This window comes from Mytilus edulis, chromosome 3, assembly GCF_963676685.1.
Source record: "Mytilus edulis chromosome 3, xbMytEdul2.2, whole genome shotgun sequence".
In the NCBI taxonomy this organism is placed as follows: domain Eukaryota; kingdom Metazoa; phylum Mollusca; class Bivalvia; order Mytilida; family Mytilidae; genus Mytilus; species Mytilus edulis.
In genome coordinates this window covers 82,493,041-82,516,834 of record NC_092346.1, presented here as the reverse complement: position 1 = coordinate 82,516,834, position 23,794 = coordinate 82,493,041, and the positions used below count along the sequence as shown (strand labels likewise).

Below are 23,794 nucleotides of genomic sequence, written 5' to 3'. Positions count from 1 at the left end.
GTTGTTTGCTGTACAACGTATTTTATGTTTTGTTCTTTACTTTGTATATACATCAGGCCGTCAGTTTTCTTGTTTGAAAATTTTTATATTTGTCATTTCAGGGCCTTTTAATAGTTTACTATGCTGGGTTTCTCAATTTCGAGGGTTGTATGGTGACCTATAATTGACCTCAAGGTCATTTGTTTTTTTGGTGGATATTGCCATATCTTGTATATCCATTCCTCGTTTAGCTGTCACCGCAATACATTTTTGTTTGTTCAATAAAAAATTGTGAACAAAAGATTTAAAATTACTCAAAAAAGCTATTCTCATTATCCATTCTCAATTTTATTGAGTTGAATACATTAACTTGTATTGAAAGATTCTTTATTGATCGTTAAATCAGTTGTGAAATTATCTTATTATTGTTCCTTTCTGCGTTTTGCAATGCATTTGATTCCATTTCTAGATCGCATAACAGCTGCCATATGTGGAGAAACTGTATGGTCAGGATCAGGTTCTAATGTAAATCTAAAATTATACTATAGTTAGAATTCGACACATCAAAATTAATTAAGGTAAGTCAAAGAGAAAGTTTACATTCTAATATGACGTGCTCCTTTCGCTTTGTTAACAACACCTTGATAAAAAATCTTGATTTGTCTATAATACTTAGTGCAGACTCAGATATGTACATAATAATGACTGTCAAAGAATACCTACCTATAACGAATGATGATATTAAGGCGACAAGCTAAAGGTAGGACTAAAAAGTCAATAAATTTCATTTATTGATTTAACATTTTAAAACTTTTCGTTTTGGATTTTCCTAGGAGTTGGTATGTTTGTTATTTTACTTTTAGACGATATATAATATGGTACTATGAAAAATGATTCATACTATGATGAACTCAAATGTCCATCATAGTTTTTATTTCAGTCCTTTTAAGTTTCTAGAAATTAACATTTGCTATTGGATGTGACATTACAGGTGACGAAGCTATATATCAGTAGATATCGACCTTGCTGACGAATGAGATCTGTAAGCCGTTCATTCGGACTGCTCCCAATCGTATGTAATTGGTGATTTCTCAAGCATTTCGTCCCGAGTGTATATGATGGTTGTTACAGAAATATGATAGGTTCATGTGTTAAGTTTAACTCATCAGACTTTGATTAACAATGTTAGACTAATTTTACTTTTAGTTTAGAAGGCAATAAAATTTCATGTAATGAAGATGTTATACTCCTTGGTGTAACGATAGACTGTGAACTAAATTTTGGTAAACATATCTCACAAATTTATAAAAAAGCTTCTAAACTACTACTATTTCATTCTTTCTAAAATAATCATTGTCCGGTAATTTAGCATTTCTATAGTGACAGAAATAAGCACAAAATTGAAAAACTACAGGAAAGACCACTCTGCTTCATATATGAAGACTATATAAGCAGCTATGAAAATTTACTTTTGATTTCTAAACTTCCACATCTTTAAATATTCGCAGACTTAGAACTTTTTTTCCCTTAAAAATGTCCTGTACCAATTCAGGAATATGGCCATTGTTATATTATAGTTCGTTTCTGTGTGTGTTACATTTTAACGTTGTGTTTCCGTTGTGACGTTTGTTTTCTCTTGATTTTTAAGTGTGAATTCACATTAATATAAGACGTGTCACTGTACTTATCTATCCCAAATTCATGAATTTGGTTTTGATGTTAATTGCTATTCACAAAAGATTTTGTTTAATGCTTAGTCCGTTTCTCTCTGTGTGTGTGTGTGTGTGTGTTACGTTTTAATGTTGTGTCGGTGTTCTCTTATATTTAATGCGTTTCCCTCAGTTTTAGTTTGTTACCCCGTTTTTGTTTTTTCTCCATGGATTAATGAGTTTTAAACAGCGGTATACTACTGTTGCCTTTATTTAGAACAATTGGAATTGAAACATTTAAAATAGTACACAAGAAAAATCCCAATTATCTTCATGACCTAATAAATATGAAAAATCAACGTTATAATTTTAGATCTAAGGATACAGCTGACATACCGAGAGTTAAAACTACGAGATATGGGTTAATTCATTTCGTTTCAGTGCTGCACAATTATGAATGAGCTGCCAAACCACATAAGACAGGACAATTCTCTAACTCAATTTTCCAATCTAATACAGACCTGGAATGGCAGCTCATGCCAATGTAATGCATGCCATTAAAGCTTTGTGATTTGAGCTTAGCTTTGCTTTTTTCCTTTTTTTATACTAAAATGAGCTAGCTATGATTTTATATTTTATCTGCATGAACAGTATTATTCTATCTGCTTATGTCATGTATGTGCTTTATCTTGCTGTAATGTATGTATGTTTATCTTAATATGTGTGTTTTGTTAAATGTCATTTGCTTGTGTGTTATTTATTATAATGTCGATTTTAAAAGCTCACTAGAGCTTGTGTAAATTTATTTACTATATATCTACAATAAATAAAACTTTGATTTGATTTAATTTAATTTAGATTGCCGTTAGTGTGGTGTTGGGTTCGAAAATAAACAGTGTGTATAACAAAAAAATCAAATAAATTTCATAAACATAATTAAAAATTAAATATTACCTTTCAAGTATTCTCGTTATAAGAGTCTTTTCTTCGTTCATTGCAAAATGTTGTCCAATACAATTCCTATAAAGTAAAAGATATGGCAATTGATTGAATTATATTTCAAGTTGAGTCACTAGGAGGTGCAGAAGTAGAGTGAAACTGAAATAAAATTATATTAATACCCTAAGAAAGATTTGCTATCTGCTTATATTATACATATTATATTTGTTTATATCAAATATGTGTTTATATTAATCATGATAAAGTGTGTGTGTGTGTAATAGATTAACTATACCTTGGTCCGGCAGAAAATGGAGTAAATGCAAAAGAGTCCATCTTTGTAGCATTGTCCTTTGAGAAGCGATCTGGATCAAATTTTGTTGGATCTGTCCAAACAGCAGGGTTGTGATGGAGACCATATATGTTGATACCGAAAAAAGTACCCGGAGGAAAAGTAATTCCTTCGAGAGTGAACTCTTTTGTGGATTGTCTTGAAATTAAGGGAACTGGTGAATGAAGCCTCATTCCTTCTTTTATACATTGTGTTAGAAATTCGAATTTTCCTAAATCTTCCCTGAAAATGAATTATTATTTTCTTATGAAGAAGCACAATGATATACATATTATATGAAATTTTAACCATTTGTCAGATTGCTACCCTTTGACAGCAGGCAGGCACATTTCATCATTCTTAAAACATATAACTTAAGTAGTTAATTTAACATTTGTTTTTGGGCAGACCAAATGCAGTATCGAAATATCCCTTGATTAATAAAATGATGTTAGGTATGTAAGACATCTTTCTCTAATTTTCAGACAAAACATATTGTAAATCATGTTTTAATAATAAACAAATGATTCGGCTGGAAGTTTTGGTGTTTAGATTCTATGTCTTGTTTTGTGGGCGGTTGTTTTCTTCTCCTCGTAATTTGCCGGTCGTTTTTTTTTTAACTTCTGACTTTTGTTGTCCATTCTGAAATCTTGCTATTTTTGTCTCTTTTTAATCTGTAAAAGTCAAACCCTTGCGATTATGACATTATTATCATTATCAAGGTAAAACATAAATATATTTGTTGACATTGAAAAAGAACGTTACATGCATCCTTAGAGATAAAGATTTTTCGTGCGGTAGCATATCTTCTCTTCGGAAAATTAGATTCTAAATGTGATTACAAAGTGTACAAATATTGTTATGGGTAAATTATAATATACCACACATTTATCTTAAAACTGATCATATTTCCAGGAATTAAATGAATTAAAAGATTTAATACATCAAATCATATAAAAACTGTCGAGGCAAAGTTAAACTAACAAAATTAAACTCTAAAAAAAATATTTAAAAAAAAAATGAAATTAACATGCTCTATTCCATGTCTATCATCTCACTCGCGCTCCATGATTCTGTGTTGATTATTGTATTATTGAGGTCACGTCTGATAAACTTTGACAATTAAACACACGTTTAACTTTTCATATATTATACGTACCATTTTACAAAACCAGGATTATTTTCAAGTGCTTTGTCAACTTCATTCTGACACATTTTCTGATATTCTGGATGTTTTGCTAAATCATACAGTATCCAAGATATAGCACTGGTTGTAGTGTCATGTCCTGATATTATAATATATGTTGATTAGTATATATTTGTATTTATTTCAATGAATTACATAGCGAAATTTCAGGCACGAGAATTCAACAAAATAAAGTCTTTCAGTTAATATCTTGATTTTAAAATTTATTTAATATCATGAGAAAAAAAAACATTTCTTGTATCGAATAAAAGGGTATAAAACGCCCTTTCACATATACACATGGAAAAAAAGTATTGCAACACATTGATATTTTAAAACTTGAAAATCAGCCTCTTATTTTGGATGGAATAGGATAAAATATTTGTAACATAATATTGAAACGTAGTTAATGGTAACATTGACATTAAAACGAACAAAAAATGTATGAACAAAAATGTTTTATCTAACCAAATTTTTTATAACAAAATGGAGTGTTTTTGTAAAAAAAAATGCATTTTACAACTTTTACTGTAATTGAACTTTACAATGTCAGACATTTCAACATTACTCTTTAGATGATTGTTAACATCATACGTCAAATAATTAGTGCTTTGTACTAAGCCTCCACTCGAACGGATAACCGCATCTTATCGTCTTCTGATTCCTGCCAATAGTCGACTAATTTGTTGCTAAGGTAGCAGCAACCATTCCTGATGAAGGATATTGTTTATTTCATGACCTGTTTGAACTGGGGTGTCCTTTCGGCCACTTTACGCTCAATAGTGTCAAATTTATGCTCGATGTGCGACCGGCGACCGAAACAAAACTAACACAAACCAACATCAGTGACCGAAATTAAGTAAAAACAGCCATCATCGACCAATATGAAGTAAAACAAACCTTAAACGATTTTGACATAAAGTAAAACACGTTTACCGACCGATATACGAAGTAAAACATAACTAAGCGACTGACAAAGTAGTAAAAACAAGTGATCTATATGTATATACAGTACTTCAGGGACCGACATAAATTAAAAAATATCTAAGTGACCGACATAAATTTTAAAAAATACCTAAGTGACCGACATAAAGTTGATCAAACCTCAGTAACCAATAAACGGTACCTAAGTGACCGGCATAAAATTTATTAAACCTCACCAACCAATATTTATGTGTCTATTAAAGTAACCGATAAAAGTTGATCAAACCTCAGCAACTAAAATATAAGGTGCCTAAGTAACCGACATAAAGATGATCAAACCTCAGCAACCAATGTATAAGGTACCTTGTTGACCAATATAAAGTTGATCAAACCTCAGCAATCAATATATTAGGTACCTCAGTGACCAACATAAAGTTGATCAAACCTCAGCAACCAATATGTAAGTACACCAGTGCCCACATAAAGTTAAATAAACCTCAGCAACCAATATATAATGTACCTCAGTGACCAACATAAAGTTGATCAAACCTCAGCAACCAATATGTAAGGTACCTAAAAGACCAACATAAAGTTCATTAAACCTCAGCAACCAATATATAATTTACCTCAGTGACCAATATAAAGTTAATTAAACCTCAGCAACCAATATATAAGGTACCTCAGTGACCAACATTTAGTTAATCAAACCTCAGCAACCAATATATAAGGTACCTCAGTGACCGACATAAAGTTAATCAAACCTCAGCAACCAATATATAAGGTACCTCAGTGACCGACATTAAGTTAATCAAACCTCAGCAACCAATATATAAGGTACCTCAGTGACCGACATAAAGTTAATCAAACCTCAGCAACCAATATATAAGGTACCTCAGTGACCGACATTAAGTTAATTAAACCTCAGCAACCAATATATAAGGTGCCCTCAGTGACAGACTTAAAGTAAATGAAACTTCAGCGACTTATATAAAATAACACCTAAACGAACGATATAAGTAAAACGAACCATAAAAATCGAAATAAAGTACAACAAATTTAAGCGACCGATATCAATTAGAAAAGTAACACATACATGAGTGACTAATTTAACGTAAAACAAACAAACGTGACTTTGTTCGACTTGATGTCGATCCAACAAAGGTACCCAATTATCCTGGCGACGATAAAGTGTTGTTTTTTTTGGAATACCCTGTCCACAATTAAAAAATAAATATGAAATCATTTACCTTCAAACATAAACGTGTCAACTTCAGCTCTTATATCAGTTTTACTCATTCCAATTCCATTTTCATCTTTAGCAGAAAGGAGAATATCTAAAAAGTCTAAATACTTCTTAACGTCTTTTTGTCCATTGTCCTGTAAATAAGACTAAGATATACAAGGATTGTATGCATCTGCTTTTCTCTAAAATAGAAGGTGAAATCTTGATTTATGTTTCCTATATAAAAATATATAGAAGAGAAGAGAAGGCAATCTACACTAGTCAACAAAAGTACCGATACACAAGTTTGAACTCCAATTTATCATAAAATACAATAAAAAGGAAAAAGTGTTAAATTATCCAATGAATATCATTGATTGGCATGAATAACATTTATTGGCAATATCATTCATCTGCAATAACTAGCATTGGTAATAACATTCATTGGAAATAACATGCATTGGCAAAGCAGATGCGTATGAATAAAAGAATTCGACCAAATTGGAAAGTGATAAAATACCGTGTTATTGAGCACAGGAGTTTAATGCAGACCTTGTTTAAGTTTAATTTGAAAGTTTAAAGTTCGAATATCGTTTTCTTTTAATTTATTTGATGAAAATACGATTTAACAAACAACTTTGCATTTCCAAGAGGAACACAAAAGGAGTAAATGATTATACTAACTTATTTATATGTACAGTAGCCTGAAAGGTTTCGATTATGCTATATCCTTATTGTAACTGGAATCATGAACTCATTGTAAAAAATATACATTTACATCGAAAGGAATATCAGTAAGATCATACTTACCAGTATTTTTTTTCTACTATCAATCACACTATCTGCGACACTATGAATATAGTCGCAATTCTGTTTAAATAATTTCCCGTCTGAAGTCATATTATAGATGATATCAAACATCATCAATGGATTTCTGTCAATAACAACTAACTTTAAATTACAAAAGTTTGTTTTTACAAAGGTTCAAATCTATGGCATTATTGTTCTAAGATTGATTTGGCTATGCTTATTACGGACTTTAGATACTATTGTTTCTTACGTTTTCAAGTACAACTTTGGTTTTTATATTTTTTTTAAAAAGCAGTTGTAATATCGTTGCAAATGAGAGAACTCGTCAGAAGAGACCAAATGACACAGATATTAACAACTTTAATGTTGCTTGTTTTTTTAGCGTACCTGATGTTAGAGGATAAATCCGGAAGAGCGCTCCAAATATAAATGTATATATGCATATACTTTTTTGTAAAAAAAAATCTATTTTACGTCCAAATTTATTAGAAATTTACTGTTTTTTAATTGTTTGCTCCCAGTAAACAATTCGCCAATATTCTTTCCGTATGCAGTGAACTCAGCGTGACCCTTCTCGTAAAAATCCGGTGATCGCAATACGCATGGATCTGTCATTAAAATAATCTATTATCTTATTGTACATGTTATGTATACACGTGCTCAAAACTACAAAAATCAGTTGAAAAGAACTAAACTCATCAGATCGATAAAAGCCCATAAAACCCTTCATAAAAACAAAAAAGACAAGAAATTTAGATCTAAGCGTACTCGCAGTTACTGAAAGCTTTTTCAAGAATTCAACCATAGCAAATACATCACATTGCATATTTGATCATATTCCGTATATGAACCAAGTGTGTTCAAAACGTTACAATTTGAAGAAAATACAATTTCTTCATACATTTGTTTTTTCGTGCTTGCTACTGGAAATTAAAATGAAATGTATTAAAATAATTAATTGTAAACAAACATCCAGAAGAGATCCATTAAATCGTATAAAATGTCTACGAAAACATACATCGTCCTTAAAATGTTTGTAACAGTTATATCTTGAAATACATGTAAGGCAAACACATTCATTCAAAAGAAAAGAATGAATACAACATTAAAAAGTGTGAATAAAAAGGAGACGTGGGAATTAATGTACCTGTTTCTTCGACCAGCTAATTTTGTTACCTCTGTAATCGCCTTACAGTAAGAGTGCTGTAGTCTACAAATAATAATATATTTATTCGTGAATCTATTTTTACAAAATAATGCAATTTGATTCCAACCTTTTCGTGATTCAATATAGGGATGTGTTTAAAACGTTTACAAAGATGTAGTCTTAAGACAGAAGTTAAGCTTGTTCTCGCGATGATAAAAATAGGGATGCAAAACAGTTAAGATTTACGACCTAGAAGTATAAGTTTAACTGAAAAATTTGAGCGTAAATAATTAATCTATTATATTTTTTTATTCATATATTTGTTGTTTGACTGATTGAAAGGGTTTATCAAATTTATCCTCGTTGACACAATCACTAGTAAACTGAAGGTGAATGTTTAACAACTGTTTGCACAAGAGAATATACTTTAAAGAACCTTCAGTTGGTTTAAAAACTTCATTGTCAGTGACAAGCCTTTAATCAAGGAAATAAAAAAGACAGGACCAAGATCTGGAATATCGAATTATTTAGGAAAATAAATAATTGAAGTTATAGTAAATTTCAGTGGACTTTCAAGCTCTGAAACACAAAATCAGTAAAATTATGTTACCTATCATGCTGGCAATTTGTTTTATATGAAAATGCTGACTGTAGAATAATATCTAGGGTACAGTTACTAATGAGTTGGAATAAATCAAAACTTTCCCCTGTATCTGCATACTTCTCCATTATATTCTGTAAGAGAGATAGGAGATAAATTACGTATTTATACTAACCATGCATGATACAAAATCACTCGCACGCCCCCCCCTTTTTCCCCAAAAAGAACATTGTTTTCTTTATCGATATATGTGTACCTTTCATATTTTTTTTTTACTACAAACAGTAAAGTGAACAAACGTAAATCAAATAATCACTGCAAAAGTAAAATTTGAAACTGCAGTCCAATTCATTCTATTTTCAGTTTCAATTTTAAAACAACATAATTTCATAAATTCATCTTTTAATTGGAAACTTAATTTGCCCAAACTGGATTTAGTTTAAGATACAGGATTTTGTTTTATTAGTTGTTATTGTTTTTGAACTAGCTGTCGGTGACTGCAAATACTTTCAGATCAGTACTTAATGTCTATGTGTTTTGTTAGATGTATTTTTTTTGTATCTATCTGATGAGTTAAGCCTTTTTGATATTTATAGTTCTTTCTTATATGTTGTACTGTTACTCCACTGTCCCATGTTAGGGGAGGGTTGGGATCCCGCTAACATGATTACCCCCCCCCACCACCACCACATTCTGTATATATTTGCTTGTCCCAAGTAAAGATCCTGTAATTCAGTGGTTATCGTTTGTTGTTGTGATACATCTTTGTTTTTCGTGAATTTATTGTTCTTAAATTATGCCGTAAATTTTCTCGTTTGAATTGTTGAAATGATTGATAAAGTGGTCTTTAATAGCTCAATATGCGGTATGGGCGCTGCTCAGTGTTGAAGGCCGTATGGTGACATATAATAGCTGTTAATTTCTGTGTTATTTGGTCTCTTTTTGAAGAGTTGTCTCATTAGCAATCATACCACAGCTTCTTTTTTTATATTGGTATACATACATTCTTGGAGAATTAGCCCTACTTCGTTTTGACATGCCTTTAAAATTGGCTAACTTTAGACATTAATCAGACAGAATCCTTTTTACATATGCATGAGTGTTTTTAAATTCATTCTTATAAATAACTGAATTTTCTCAAAGACCACGATTATTATCATTCGGTATTTGTATATATTTGATTAGTTAAAAAAAAGAAAGAAAAGAAGTCAACGTTTTACCATATTTAAATTAATATTGCACCGTTTTGGTTAGTCGCAAAATATGTTGCTTATAATGATAGTATTTTTCAGGCTTCAATATAAACAGCACGAAATAATTTAATGTAATACAATTGAATCTTTAACATGTTTAACAAATATTGAAAATATTTTGATTTATTAATTCAATTCTAATAACAGTATGATTGTTTAATATTGTATAAGTATTCTTAGTATTGAGTTTGTGTTATATTTGTTGTTTTTAATACGTTTAAGGACATTGTAACCTTTATGACTATCCTGAGACACCTAGTATGAAATTCAAAACAGTGTAGCTGTGGCCATTGATTGACCCATCAAAAGCATCCATTGACTGGGACAATTTACGTGAACGTTTGTCTGTAACAACCACTGTTCATGACGTACCTACGATAGACATTTAAACTGTGGGGTCAACAAAGGTTTCTTAACGCCTTTAATTATAAAATAATTCGAAAAATTAATCAGGAATAACCTTTGTGTTTTGATTCATATAATTGATATAAATCAAAATATCGTGTTATTTCTGATTAAATTTTCGAATTACTTTATTTAGGTGTTGAGAACCTTTGGTGACCCCATAGTTTAAGTGTCTTTAAAAAGTACATAGTGAGCATTGGTCGTTACATACAAACGTTCACCTAAATTGTCCCAGTCAATGAATGATTTTAATGTGTCAATCAATGGCCACAGCTACACTGTTTTGAATTTCATACTATTTGTATATCCCAACTTTAGGTCCAAATTTAGGACATATCTTATTTTAGGAGACTTTCGTTAACCTGACTTAGGACTAAGACCTATCCTAAGACCATCCTAAGACATGTCCTAGTCCTAGGACAGCTTCGTTGACACGACCCCAGGCTTCTAACTTGTGACCGGCACAAATGAAATATGGAGGGGTTAAACATGCTTATATGCGCTCAACCCTCCCCTTACCTTGGGATAGAGATGTAAAAGCACAATATAAGAACAAATTGTAACACAAGATGCAATTTGTGTATCGGAATGTATAACTACTAGACACAAAAACTAATTACATAAGAACAAAAGACACGAAGTACAAAAAAAAGAGTTCTCGCAGTTTACTATTTTTACATAAGGAAATACCTGTATCAATTCAGGAAAATGGCAGTTGTTTTCAATTCGTGTAATGTGTTTGAGTTTTTAATTTTGCTATTTGAGCCCAAGTCCCACTAGACCACGATCGCACCACGATCATCGCGTTCTCAAATTTATTCAAATCGTGGTGAGGTCGCGGTATGAGCGGCATGAAAATGTTAATTTTCGTTGTTTTCACGATGATACTACGTCCTCATAACGCTTCTACAACGATCCCGCTACGATTAAACCACGTTCTCAAAACGCTCTTTCTACGATAACCATGCTCCTACTACGCTCATCACGTTCTTACTACGACCATACCACGAGTTATCCTATTGCAAATCGATCTTACCACGCTTCTACTGCGATTATAGCACGTTCTTACCCCGATTATACTGACGCTGCGCACGATGTTGGTAAACGACGTTCCTCAAAATAAGGCGTTTCGACGATTTCAAATAAATTGTCAGGCGTTCAAGCATATTATAATTCATGAGGTCAATTTACTATTGTGAATTTGGTAACCAATTTCGGTTTGTCTGAAAAAATGTATAGTTCTTTAAATAAAACTCAAAGTGGTCGCATAGATATTTTTTTAATTAATATTCATCAGTCTTTCCAGACCATAATTGATTATTTTCCTATCGGCAGCACTTCGCTTAAATGAATCCGATACATTGATTTCCAAATTTACACAGATTTATTTTTAATATAAATTAGATTTTGAATTAATATTCTGATTATTCTCGTATTGTTGGCATATTAAATATACATTTTTACATACTCCTGTTGTTGCATTTCATCCCGCTTCCGTTTCCTTTCAATATTTTACGATTTCGCATTGCTTTCTTTGTAGCAAAATATTTAGGAAGTTAACAATTTGGGATTTATGTTTTATTTTTTTTTTTATTTCCGTATTTTGGTTGCATATCCTTTGTTTTTTTATAATTGCCAGCAATGGGTGTTCTCTATTTTATTTTATAAACAAACAAACAAATATACTAGTTACTTTTGACGATTTAAAACTTGCAGCTAGACAATGTTCTTTAAGTTCGAATTAAACTGGAAACAAATAATTACTTTATGAAATAAAAAAAAAAAAAACATCAATTACGTTTTGCGAAAGTTGGGACAAATCAGCTATACTTTTTAATACGATCTAAAAACCTTGTTGCCTAAAGCAAGGTTCACACTGCCGATCAGATCAACTCGATCAAGCCCGATCAAGACAAATTACGTGATCGGGAGACTGGTCTGACTAGATCGACAAGGATGTTCGGGATAGTCTACCCTACTTGTCATCGATCTGACCATCTACCCGAGAGTTTTTGACATGTCGAGTAAGGACCGAGAAGCAAGTCACTCGAAAAGAGATCGGGAATTCGTCGAGTAGCGGTCGAATTGATCGAGAAAGGATCGTGTAGAGATCGAGATTGGTCGGAATACAACAAAATTTCGGATCAGTACTCGATCCTTTCGACCTTTGCTCGACTAATGTCTGATCATTTCAATGTTGTCGCAAAGGGATCGGGTATTGGTCGATTTGGTCTGGGGTAAAATAAATATAGAAGTCGCAGTGATCTTGAACCGATCGGACATTGGTCGAGTTAATCTGGAAAAGGTCAGACTTTAGTCGAGCAAAGGTCGAAATGATCGAGTACTGATCGGAAATTTTGTTGTACTCCGACCAATCTCGATCTCTACACGATCCTTTCTCGATCAATTCGACCGCTACTCGACGAATTCTCTATCTCTTCTCGAGTGACTTGCTTCTCGATCCTTACTAGATTGCTTTTGACATGTCAAAAGCTCTCAGATAGATGGTCAGATCGATGACGAGTAGGGTATACTATCCCGAACACCCTTGTCAAATTAGTCAGATCAGTCTCCCGATCACGTAATTTGTCTTGATCAATTTCCACGACCAAGCTCAGCCAAATATCTTGATCAGGCCTGTTTACGACTTCTACCCGAACGCTATCCGATTGTTCACGACACGACCTTAACTCGACAATTCACATCCCCATCAGGACTCCTTCCCGACAACAAAATGAATATTTATTCGATAATTACGATCAATTCACGATCTTTACTCGACTAGCTAGACCAAATCATTTTTTTCACGATCTCAGTCTGATCTCGACCAGACCAGATCGACCTGATCGTATATGGGTCGTAGGGATAATCGCGAGTATGCACAATTTTAGTATTAAAACGTCCGAAACTTTATTCCTCGTTGCTTCAGAGTGGGCATTTCGTGTTACCCTTGTCCCAACAATATTAGTTTTCGTTCTCTAATCTTATTTTGCCTCAACCAAATTTTATGAAACGCCGTATACACAATGCTTATTTCCATAAAACACAGTTCAAATGCGAATTTGGTTGGCCGTTCTTGAGTAATGACCCTTCATAATGTTATATATGCTAGCTGGGGTATTTTCAGTATCCCATGGATACATTTTCCGTATATTTGGTTATATTCAGTAGAAGGTCCGAGTAAAATCATACATTTAAAATATCTATATAGAAATAAAGCAATTGAATTTGTGGGCAAGGTGGTAAGAGCTCAGAGAGACAGGTAAATAGCTGTAACGGAGCTTGGAGAGTGAAAAGAAAACGAACAAGCAGGTGTAGACGGCAACGGGTGCCGAGAAATTTAAGTGAGGCAGTGGCTGACACGCCGACCACATGGACAGTATGAGAGACTCGAACTGACTTAACAAGGAGGAACCCAATGCTTATAAAAACTTCCTCATAGTGGATACTGATATGTAATGGTAGTTGTATTGCTCTTTTTTGGGAATGACACCACAAAATGAGATTTGTCACTGGATTAGTACTTATGTAAGATAGCAATATACATAAACTTTGCCATCCCCTTTTCCTTGCTTTCTTACAAAAAGCATACTGCTTGTGTAATATATGAGCATAAGTATGTAATAGTATGAAATTCAAAACAGTGTAGCTGTGGCCATTGATTGACCCATCAAAATCATCCATTGACTGGGACAATTTACGTGAACGTTTGTCTGTAACAACCACTGTTCATGACGTACCTACGATAGACATTTAAACTGTGGGGTCAACAAAGGTTTCTTAACGCCTTTAATTATAAAATAATTCGAAAAATTAATCAGGAATAACCTTTGTGTTTTGATTTATATAATTGATATAAATCAAAATATCGTGTTATTTCTGATTAATTTTTCGAATTACTTTATTTAGGTGTTGAGAACCTTTGGTGACCCCATAGTTTAAGTGTCTTTAAAAAGTACATAGTGAGCATTGGTCGTTACATACAAACGTTCACCTAAATTGTCCCAGTCAATGAATGATTTTAATGTGTCAATTAATGGCCACAGCTACACTGTTTTGAATTTCATACTACGTTTTTTTCATAGATTTGATATCCAGTAGTTGAGTGGTTAAATATACTTATTTTCTTTTTCCTGTATGGCAACAACCTGCATGTATTTGCTTAAAAATATTGCAAAAAGAGTGCAAAGATGTCACATATTTCCCCAAAATTTGAACCAAAGTAGAATTTCAATCCCCTGCATGGAGGGATACCTTTTCTGAAACTGTTTACAACTTCACATATATCTATTAAGAGATCAAGAGTGCATTTCTTTCTAACCAAAGTGTAGTAAACGTTGTGTGCCATTTGTTATAGTTTGTTTAACGTTACAGTTACTGTAGTAGAAAGATTTAAATTTTCATGCCGCTGATACCACGACCTCACCGCGATCTGAATTTATTTTATATCGCGGTGAGCGTGGTGTGTGTGCTCCGACGTGGTCTAGTGGGACTTGGGTTTAAGGGACTCTCCGTTTTCCATTTTCCTTGAAGTTCCGTATTTTTGTTATGTTACTACTTTTTACTGAAGTAAAGATCAAAGCAAATTATAACTCATAAAAAAACAACTTTTCTCCCAAGACTAAAGTATCAAGCAGTACATTAAACGGACTTAGCGTTAAGACGTCATAACAATCAGAAAAAAACGTAGATCTATGTCCTTGTGCAAAACCTGATTATCGGTAATCAATATCGACATTTTATTCGTAAACATTTGAGTTTTACGTCTAGATATGCTCGACTATTTGAAAGAATCCTTTGTTATGTTATGTATACACAAGTAAAACACGAGATCTTACACTTAGAAGTTATTTAGTACACAGACATACATTTTTGTTTTATACTTTTAGTAAATAAAGACTCACTATTAGTATGTCTACGCACTGATTGTTGATTGTCTGGTATCCTTTCAAAATTTCGAAATGGAAAGCCGGTGTAAGAAGTCGACGTGATCTTGCCCATTTGGACCCTCCTGCTATTAGCAAGCCTTCACCAAGCCATGGAATCAGAGTTCTGTATGTTGGTCCGTGACCAACAGGTTTTGGTTCTTAATAATATTAAAACAGTTTAACTGGTATACAAAACAGAACATGCATTCCTAAAAAAGTCTCGTCCAGAGTAATCAACAGTGAAAACTTTTTATCGACAAAATAATGCTATAACAATGAAGATATGCATGATTTTTTGTTTTTATTTGTTTAATAAAGTTTGAAATTTCCATAGTTTATTTCTGTTTTTTGTTGTTGTTGGGTAGGTTCGTGTTGTTCAATCTTGAGTTTGTCTGTGTAGTGTATCATAATAGTTAACTGGAGTTTGTTACTGTAGTCTTGGTCTCTAATCTTATGGTTTTTGAATGCTCCTGTAGGTAACTTTTCTCCTTGTTATTTGATATTTTTAGTAAAAGATACAAGACTCATGCACAATTAAAAGTATAAGCTGTCATGTATCTTCCTTTTAGAAGAACAATAGTCCAAAAATATATCCCAATCTATTGTGTTATGATACTGTATTGTCTATATGAACTTGTGACATATATCTCACATATTTTTTTATTCATGTGTTTCAACTCATTCATTTTGCTCTAAAAAGTTGTGCACTTTTCTTATTTGCCATTTTTTTTCTCTCCATGCGATTAATTAAGATATGCAATTTATAATTAGAAAATTTTAAATAAAAACAATTTTCTCCGAAAAGACCAGGCCGTTGCTGAAAGAAATAAATACAAAAATAATAGGAATACAACATATCGTACAACGGAATAAAATAGCACTATCCCCAAAAAAAGAAAACCAATGATGAAATATGATTTTCAAGAAAAGTATGGAGATATTGCAATTTTTCAGTTCGAAAATCCGGCTGTTTAACTGCTCTATGGTCGGGTTGTTGTCCTTTTGACACATTCCCCGTTTCCATTCTTAATTTTAATTGGTGTTCTGCTATGGATGCTGCGTCTTTATCCGTAAAAAGCTTCCGCCCTTGTTTTGAAAATTTCCATAGAGTTTAAGAAAGCGAATGGTAAACCTTAAACCACTGTGACAATCGTAAATATTTACGACGCTCATGGAATGTAGGCTCGATTTATCTTGCCCGTGCAATTGTTTTCTCAGGCATAACAAAATTAGAATACATATATTAGGAATACGAGAATATAATAAAGAAAAGCAGATAAAAAGTACAAAGAATCATACATACCTGCGGTCTTAAGCAATACCTTAACCGAATCTGGATGTACCAATGATACAACTGGTGTAAATGGTCCAAACCACACACGGTAGAACTTAGGAAATCTTCGAGTCAGAGTATTTATCTGATTAACGTCTATGCTATCATTTTTGACATACTGTTATAAAGAAAAGAAAAGCATATTACCTTTTGACAGAAATAAATTATTAAATATCATCAGTATATTATATATGATCTTATCACATATTTGTTACGAATACGTTGGGTTTTGCATATGCAATAACCTCAAAATTGCCCGGGGCAAAAAAGACGATATTCATATTGTGCCCTGATTCCAAATGACGTCACGTCAATGCGTCCTTAACGACACTTTTGTGATACAAAATTTAAAATTTTACCTGTTATGTTTCATTAAATTGTAATAATTGAACTTTGTGTCTCTATTCTGCAGAACTTAGATATGTGATAAATAGATTATAACATGTCTTTTCCATATTGGCCCTGGTATCATCCCTCGACCCATATCGGCCCTCGGCTAAAGCCTCGAGGCCGATATGGGAGTCTCGGGATGATACCAGGGCCAATATGGAAAAGGCCATGTTATAATCTATACATATTAATTTTATATAAAGTGAAGTGAGTTAGTATCTCCTAAAGCGAATATGAGAGCTGTTACTCAGTATACCTCTACCTTTTCGTATAATCTTATCAAACGGAAGGGGTTTTATTCATCAACGGGTATATACTTTAAACAGATGTAATGTTAAAATCACTATCTCTCATATTTCTTGGTTTAGATATATCGATTAACATAGAAAGTATTATAATGACGTTGCGCACGATGTTGGTACTACTTAAAGCGTTTCACGACGTTCCTCAAAATAAGGCGATTTCGACGATTTCAAAGAAAGTTTCAGGCGTTCAAGCATATTATTGATGAGGTCAACTTACTGTTGTGAATTTGGTAACCGATTTCGATTTGACTGAAAAAATGCATAAAATTGAGAATGGAAACGGGGAATGTGTCAAAGAGACAACAACCCGACCATAGAACAGACAACAGCAGACGGTCACCAATAGGTCTTCAATACAGCGAGAAATTCCCGCACCCGGAGGCGTCCTTCAGCTGGCCCCTTAACAAATATATAGTTTTACAAATAAAGCTCAAAGTGGTCGTATAGATAGTTTTAATAATGAATATTTATTTACAAAAGTTGTCAGTCTTTCGAGGCCATAATTGATAATTTTCCTTTCGGCAGCAGTTCGTATTCTGAATGAATTCGATACATTAATTCCCAAATGTACACAGATTTAATTTTGATATAAATTAGATTTGGAATTCATATTCTCCTATTTTTTGCATAATTATGTATATTTGTGCGTACATGTACTCCTTAAACATTTGTTTCATTTCTTCCCGTTTCCATTTCCTTTCTCTAAAATCCTTTACCGCCAAGTTTTATTTTCTATGATCTAACTATGCTTATTTGAAAGACAGCTGGTTAAAAACTATAATTTTCAAGAAAATACAGCGGGTTTTTTTTCGTTGGGACAAGTTGGCTATACTTTTTGAAGTCACGAACCAGGAGAAAAGTAATAAAACTATCAAAATATAATAAATGCGCAAACCCGAAATATACTTACCTTGCACATTGTTACATATATATGCTTGGACATTTTGCAGACCGTTTACAAAAATAACATTTTCAGGATTACGGTTCCAGCTATATTGATTTTTGCTTTAACACGCGAATAACTATAACAATAGCAATATTCTTGTGAAGCTCTACGATGATCGGAGAAAAAATACCGTAGTAAACAAAATGAAACGTTGGACATGGGATAATTAAGTGTAATAATTCCAGGTATTTTAAAGGAGTAGGTCCGGTAAAGACTCATTTTGGCCTCAAATTTCAGTTTCATCTGACGAAAGATTTTGACCACTTTTTAAAGACTTAAGTGTCTATTTCACTTGATTTAATTAGTATAAGTGAAAGATTTTAACTGATTTAGTCATTAAAACGATCCGATTCAAGCTCAAATATGAAAAATCTCTCAAGTATGCAAAAAAACGTCACTTTTCAGATGGTTTTTGTCAAAAATGAAAGTGGCCGCATCCGTGTTCATCCACAACCTTTATATATGTTATGTATTATCATAAAATACAACTTACATTTCAATATTAAGGATGAACACGAATGCGGCCACTTTTGTTTTACAAAGAAACCGTCTAAAATTTAACTAAAATGATAGAATTTTGAAGATTTCAGTAATTTAGCATGACTTAATGGTGCTACAACCCGATATATGTGCATTGTATTGTCAAAAACAGCCCATATTTATGTAGCAGAAGCATTCAACTGTCCAATAAATAACTAAAAGTTTACATTTTAACAATTTTGTAAAACTGCTAAATTTTGGGGCCAAAAAGGGGTCTTACCGGACCTACTCCTTTCGGTTCCTTTTTTTTCTTTAATTTCAAGTCTGATGTGATGAATTCAATCAGAAAGCACTATATTTTCATCGAACTGACCAGTCTACATATCTATTTTATGCTAATCTATAGCAAAATGGAATTGGTACCAACATCGTGCGCAACGTCATTATATTTTACGACAAGAGAGACGGACATTGTACTCCTCTGATAATTTTCCTTTGTGATATTCAGTTTTTAGACGTGCACATTTCCGTGCAACTGGTATAGTATACATGTATGTGTCTAATGTTTGACATTAATTTTCATTGAATTTAACCTGTATGATCACTGAACAATTGTGAAGTCGGGAGATTCATTATTTCAAACTATTTAAACATTTACTTTTACCAAATATATAATTCACAAATATTTGTTTTGTCGTTTGTGGTTGTTACATGAAGAATATTTTGGAATATTGTATTTGTCGGCACTAACGTTAAATTCTGATCTGATGAGTCTCTAGTCCTTTCCAAATTAAATTTTACAGTTTGTTTTTACACCATCGTCTTGGGTTTGTATGGTGTATAATTGTTACCAATGCCTAAGGTTAAGGGATGTCACTGATGTAAGCCCCGCCCAATCTTTATGTGACTTATCCAAGCCAGGAACATGTAGTCATATTTTTTATTCTTTGTTGTAGACTATATATATCTCCATATTTTTTAAATGGGCTGTATATCCTGAGTAAAATCTACAAACTTTTTAAACTACAAATTATGGTTCCAACATACAACAAGTGAACAGGGTCTAAATACTAGTAATTTAATTCGAGGTGTTTAGGGTTTGTGTTGTCGGTTTAATACATATCAGCGGAGTTAGAATATGCTTCTTTTTCTTTCATTGGTTTATATCGGTGTCCTTTAGTCCTTTTTCTAAATGCCAAAATTTTCGGGTGGACTGGATTAATCAAGTTTTTCACCAGGAAAAATTGGCATGATCCAAGTTTCTCTCTACCGGCCTGGGTTAATAACACCTTGGAAATTTTGATAAATATAAAAATAAAAGACTACATAAAACGAGCAAAAACAGTTATAACACTTTAACCTATGTCAGTTTTACACTGCTTTAGCTGTTTGAGATGAAAGCCAAAACCTTCATTTGACCCCTATGGTCTAATTTTAGAAACTGTCGCTATGTTTTTAAAGGATGAAATAAAACCTATTATACATTTGATACCCTATGGAACTTTCTTTTAAAGGTTTTGAGTATTAGATATTTGAAAAAAAGTAATTAGACTTTTACAAAAATGTTACATAAAAGCTTGACTTATTTATAATAGATCTTACTTAACTGAACATTTATTGCCATTTATACTTCCGCCTCTATCTATTATAATATTAAAGAAATAGCCAAAAACAGTTAAATTTAATAAAAATAAACTATTCCCAACAGTAGCCCAACAATGGGTTGTCGAACTTGTCTTAAAATTTATAACAGATTGACCATGACCCCTTTATCACTTCAATTCCCTCTCAATTTTGCTCTAACTGCTGTAGGTTTTTTTTAGATTTAGGCAAAAAAACCAAATGATTTAAATTGATCCCCTATGTTCTATTTTTAGCCATGGTGGCCATGTTTGTTGTTGGATCAAAACTTCGAATTGTTTCAGAGGACAAGATTTTTAAATGTTACAAATTGTGTAAATTGTCTTTAAGGGGCAATAAGTCCTTAAGGGGTTAACTGACAATTTTGGTCTTTTCGTATATCTTACTTTGCTTAGCAATTTTTCTGTTTACAGCTTATCTTTATCTATAATAATATTCAAGATACTAACTGTACAATTTCCTTAAGGATGTTCGCTAAGTACTCTCTTTCAAAATAACAAGCTTTTTAGTATACAAATAAAGGATTTAAATAAGCAGAAAAATATGAAGTGCGCTTTCGAGATATATAAGCCATTTAGAATTTGGCGGGAAATTATTCATTTCTTTAAAATTACCAATTCATTGGCAGCAATCCAACAATAGGTTGTTAGTATCATCTGCTTTCACGGCTGATAGAGCTTGATCATATGAACATGTTTACCCTTCTTTAGATCTGATCTTAAAAAAACTACATCTCACCATATCTTCTATTTTTAGCCATGGCGGCTTTTTTAGTTGTTGTTGATGAAACAGAAAATAAAATACAAACTTTTTTCTAAATATCAAAAGGATCATTCTGCTTAAATGTGGTTAGAATTGGCGGAGAAGATATCTCAAATAGTTGACACTAGACGGACGACGACGGAAGCCAAATGATGGAAAAAGCTAAAATTTTCTTTCAGGAAAGGTGAGCTTAAAAGATAACATAGGTGTAGTGAAAATTCGACAATTTTTTTTAAATAACATATTCAATCATGTAACACACCGGCAGTATAGCATACTTTATTTAACACTATCAATAACCTTGACATATAAAGCCCCGGTCACAACAGATCGTACGACAAAGTCGTGGAAAATCTATAAAATAGTTGTCGTGCAAAATGTCAAAAAAATATTTCGAATGGTCACATCAGCTACGACATGTCCACGATGGTTACACGACGGGTACAGTAAGGAAGAAAATAAATGTAATGGTACTGTCGTGGGTTTGTCTCAAGTGAGTCGTGCGATAGTCGTGCATCAGTAATACGACAGTCTTGAGTTGTTTGGGGCCATTTTTTTTTTTAGGTTTTCATGTCATGGGATGCGCGTCTTATTGTCGTGCCACTGTCGAACGACTGTCGCAAGACTGTAAAAAAGTGTTGCACAACAGTCGTGGGTCACTCGCGCGTTGGTCCGATTTTTTGCGTGCCTTTTGCCATTTACTTATAATATTGTTCAGTGTCATTATAAGTTCGGTACAAATAAACGACTTTTTCGTATTAGTTTATATTATAATTGTTCAGCGAATTCAAACCAGGATGCCCCAGAAAAAAAATAATAACAAAAGATAGGTTGTAGCAGAAAACATGGATGATGTTGACCAGACAAAGGACCCCCTACCACAAGCTGAGACAAATGACGATTCGGAAACAGCTGGAGACGACCCTGCTGATAATATCGTCAGTGTGACGGGGGACGGGGAGGAGATTACGGACATTCCCGCCGAATTGTATTTTTCTATATAAAACAAAAATGTGTTGCACGACGAACGTACCACTGTCTTACGACAGACAATCAATGTTGTGCGAGCGTCTTTTATCGTGTCACTGTCTTGTGGCTGTCGTGAGAGTGTCTTACCACAGTCGTGAGATTGTCGTACGATAGTTGTGACTTGTGCGACAATGGAACGATTTTTTTTTTTATCAAAATGATTCATTTTGGTACCCACGACAATGTGTTTATCGCACGACAGTCGCACGACAGTCGCATGACTGTGGTAAGACACTCTCACGACAGCCACAAGACATTGACACGATAAAAAATCGAAGAGCAAAAAAGGTGCATGTTCAATACACACGACAGCACCACGATGCTGAAAATATCGTGCGACTGTCGTAGGATGATCACAGATGACCCGCTATTTGACCAAATTTTATGTCGTGGCGCTGCATAGATGTGTCGTGGGTTCGTTGTGACCAGGGCTCAACTTATCGGAGATATACTATGTTTACATACCAGATGAAGGTTACCACGGATCCAATGTTTTTGTTTCGTACTGTATCCAGGCAAAGCATCGAAAAAATGTCGCATTCGTTGAAATTTTATTAAATATCGAATCACAACAAAGAAAATGTACACAGTAATTCCAAAAAAGGCTGTTGAATAAATAGATCCTGACAAAAAGCTTATGTTCGCCATGTTCAGTGTAAGTGTATACCAAGGTTAGTGCGACCTCATTATAGGTAGTTTCCCACAGTGTGTGATCTCAGAGTGTGTGATAAGTTAAAAATAACATTACAATTTAACACTCAGTGCTTTATGTAGAATTTCAATAAATGAATAATGCGTGGTCATTACTGATCATGAGGGTCATTAATCCATAATGATTATCAAATAAACAGTATATTTATTTGTGAATGAATTTGCGTGATTACTCATAGATTCTTATTAATTATCTTTTGTTAAATTATGGTCTTACACTACAAAGTCTTGCCGTTGGATATACTGGTATTGATGTACCCTATATTTGACCTTCATCACTGTCAGTAATGTTGACCTGCGATAACATCATACTGTACAACTTGGTGACATTATATACATGTACAAAACTCTTTACTATTTATCAGTTGTTTTACTTTCTTTATTAATCTTTGTTTGTTTGTTTGTTTTTCATATTTTTGCATAACATGTTTATTATTGTTAAAGTGTCCTTGACATTATTTCACAGAACTGAACAATTAAATAATTTTAAAAATGGCAATTTTCTGCTCAATTACGAAGTATTTTATTTTAACAACAATATTTTGCATAAGTTTTTAATTTATCTATTACAAAGTTAAGTAGAACAATTAGATATCAAGTCGACAACATGGGTACTATCTATCAAGTTGGATGTAGAAAATGCATAACCTCCGATTTGAAAAAAAAAAAAAAAAATAACACGGACGGAGAACATATCAATCTATTAGTTCAGTATTTTTTGTGCCTGCCCTTATATTATGTGACTCAAGAAAAAATTCAAAAAATAAGGGTAACAGTTGCATCAAAAAGAGAAAATCGAGTGTACCTCTTTATGTTAGGACGT

The 23,794-nt window shown here is 32.9% G+C and overlaps 1 protein-coding gene across 1 annotated transcript; it reads right to left on the bottom strand.

Annotated features, from left to right (window-relative positions):
* Positions 1-305: 305 nt before the first annotated feature.
* LOC139514541 (leukotriene-B4 omega-hydroxylase 3-like) lies at positions 306-22,987 on the bottom strand. The gene is made up of 11 exons (XM_071303909.1): positions 22,726-22,987; positions 16,678-16,825; positions 15,351-15,532; positions 8,798-8,922; positions 8,188-8,250; positions 7,041-7,164; positions 6,256-6,385; positions 4,058-4,184; positions 2,863-3,141; positions 2,583-2,648; positions 306-510 (listed from the first exon to the last, which is right to left on the bottom strand). Exons 1-11 carry the CDS (start codon positions 22,906-22,908, stop codon positions 402-404), a joined length of 1,536 nt encoding a protein of 511 aa, XP_071160010.1. The 5' UTR covers positions 22,909-22,987; the 3' UTR covers positions 306-401.
* Positions 22,988-23,794: the final 807 nt, after the last annotated feature.

What these genes read in the sequence shown, in the direction of transcription:
- LOC139514541 (XM_071303909.1), bottom strand. Translation starts at nt 22,908, where the DNA reads ATGGCGAACATAAGCTTTTTGTCAGGATCTATTTATTCAACAGCCTTT. An exon ending in ACAAATTGCCAGCATGATAG is followed by an intron (nt 8,251 to 8,797) that starts GTAACATAATTT and finishes TATTATTTGTAG; the next exon opens with ACTACAGCACTCTTACTGTA. An exon ending in AATCCTGGTTTTGTAAAATG is followed by an intron (nt 3,142 to 4,057) that starts GTACGTATAATA and finishes ATTCATTTTCAG; the next exon opens with GGAAGATTTAGGAAAATTCG.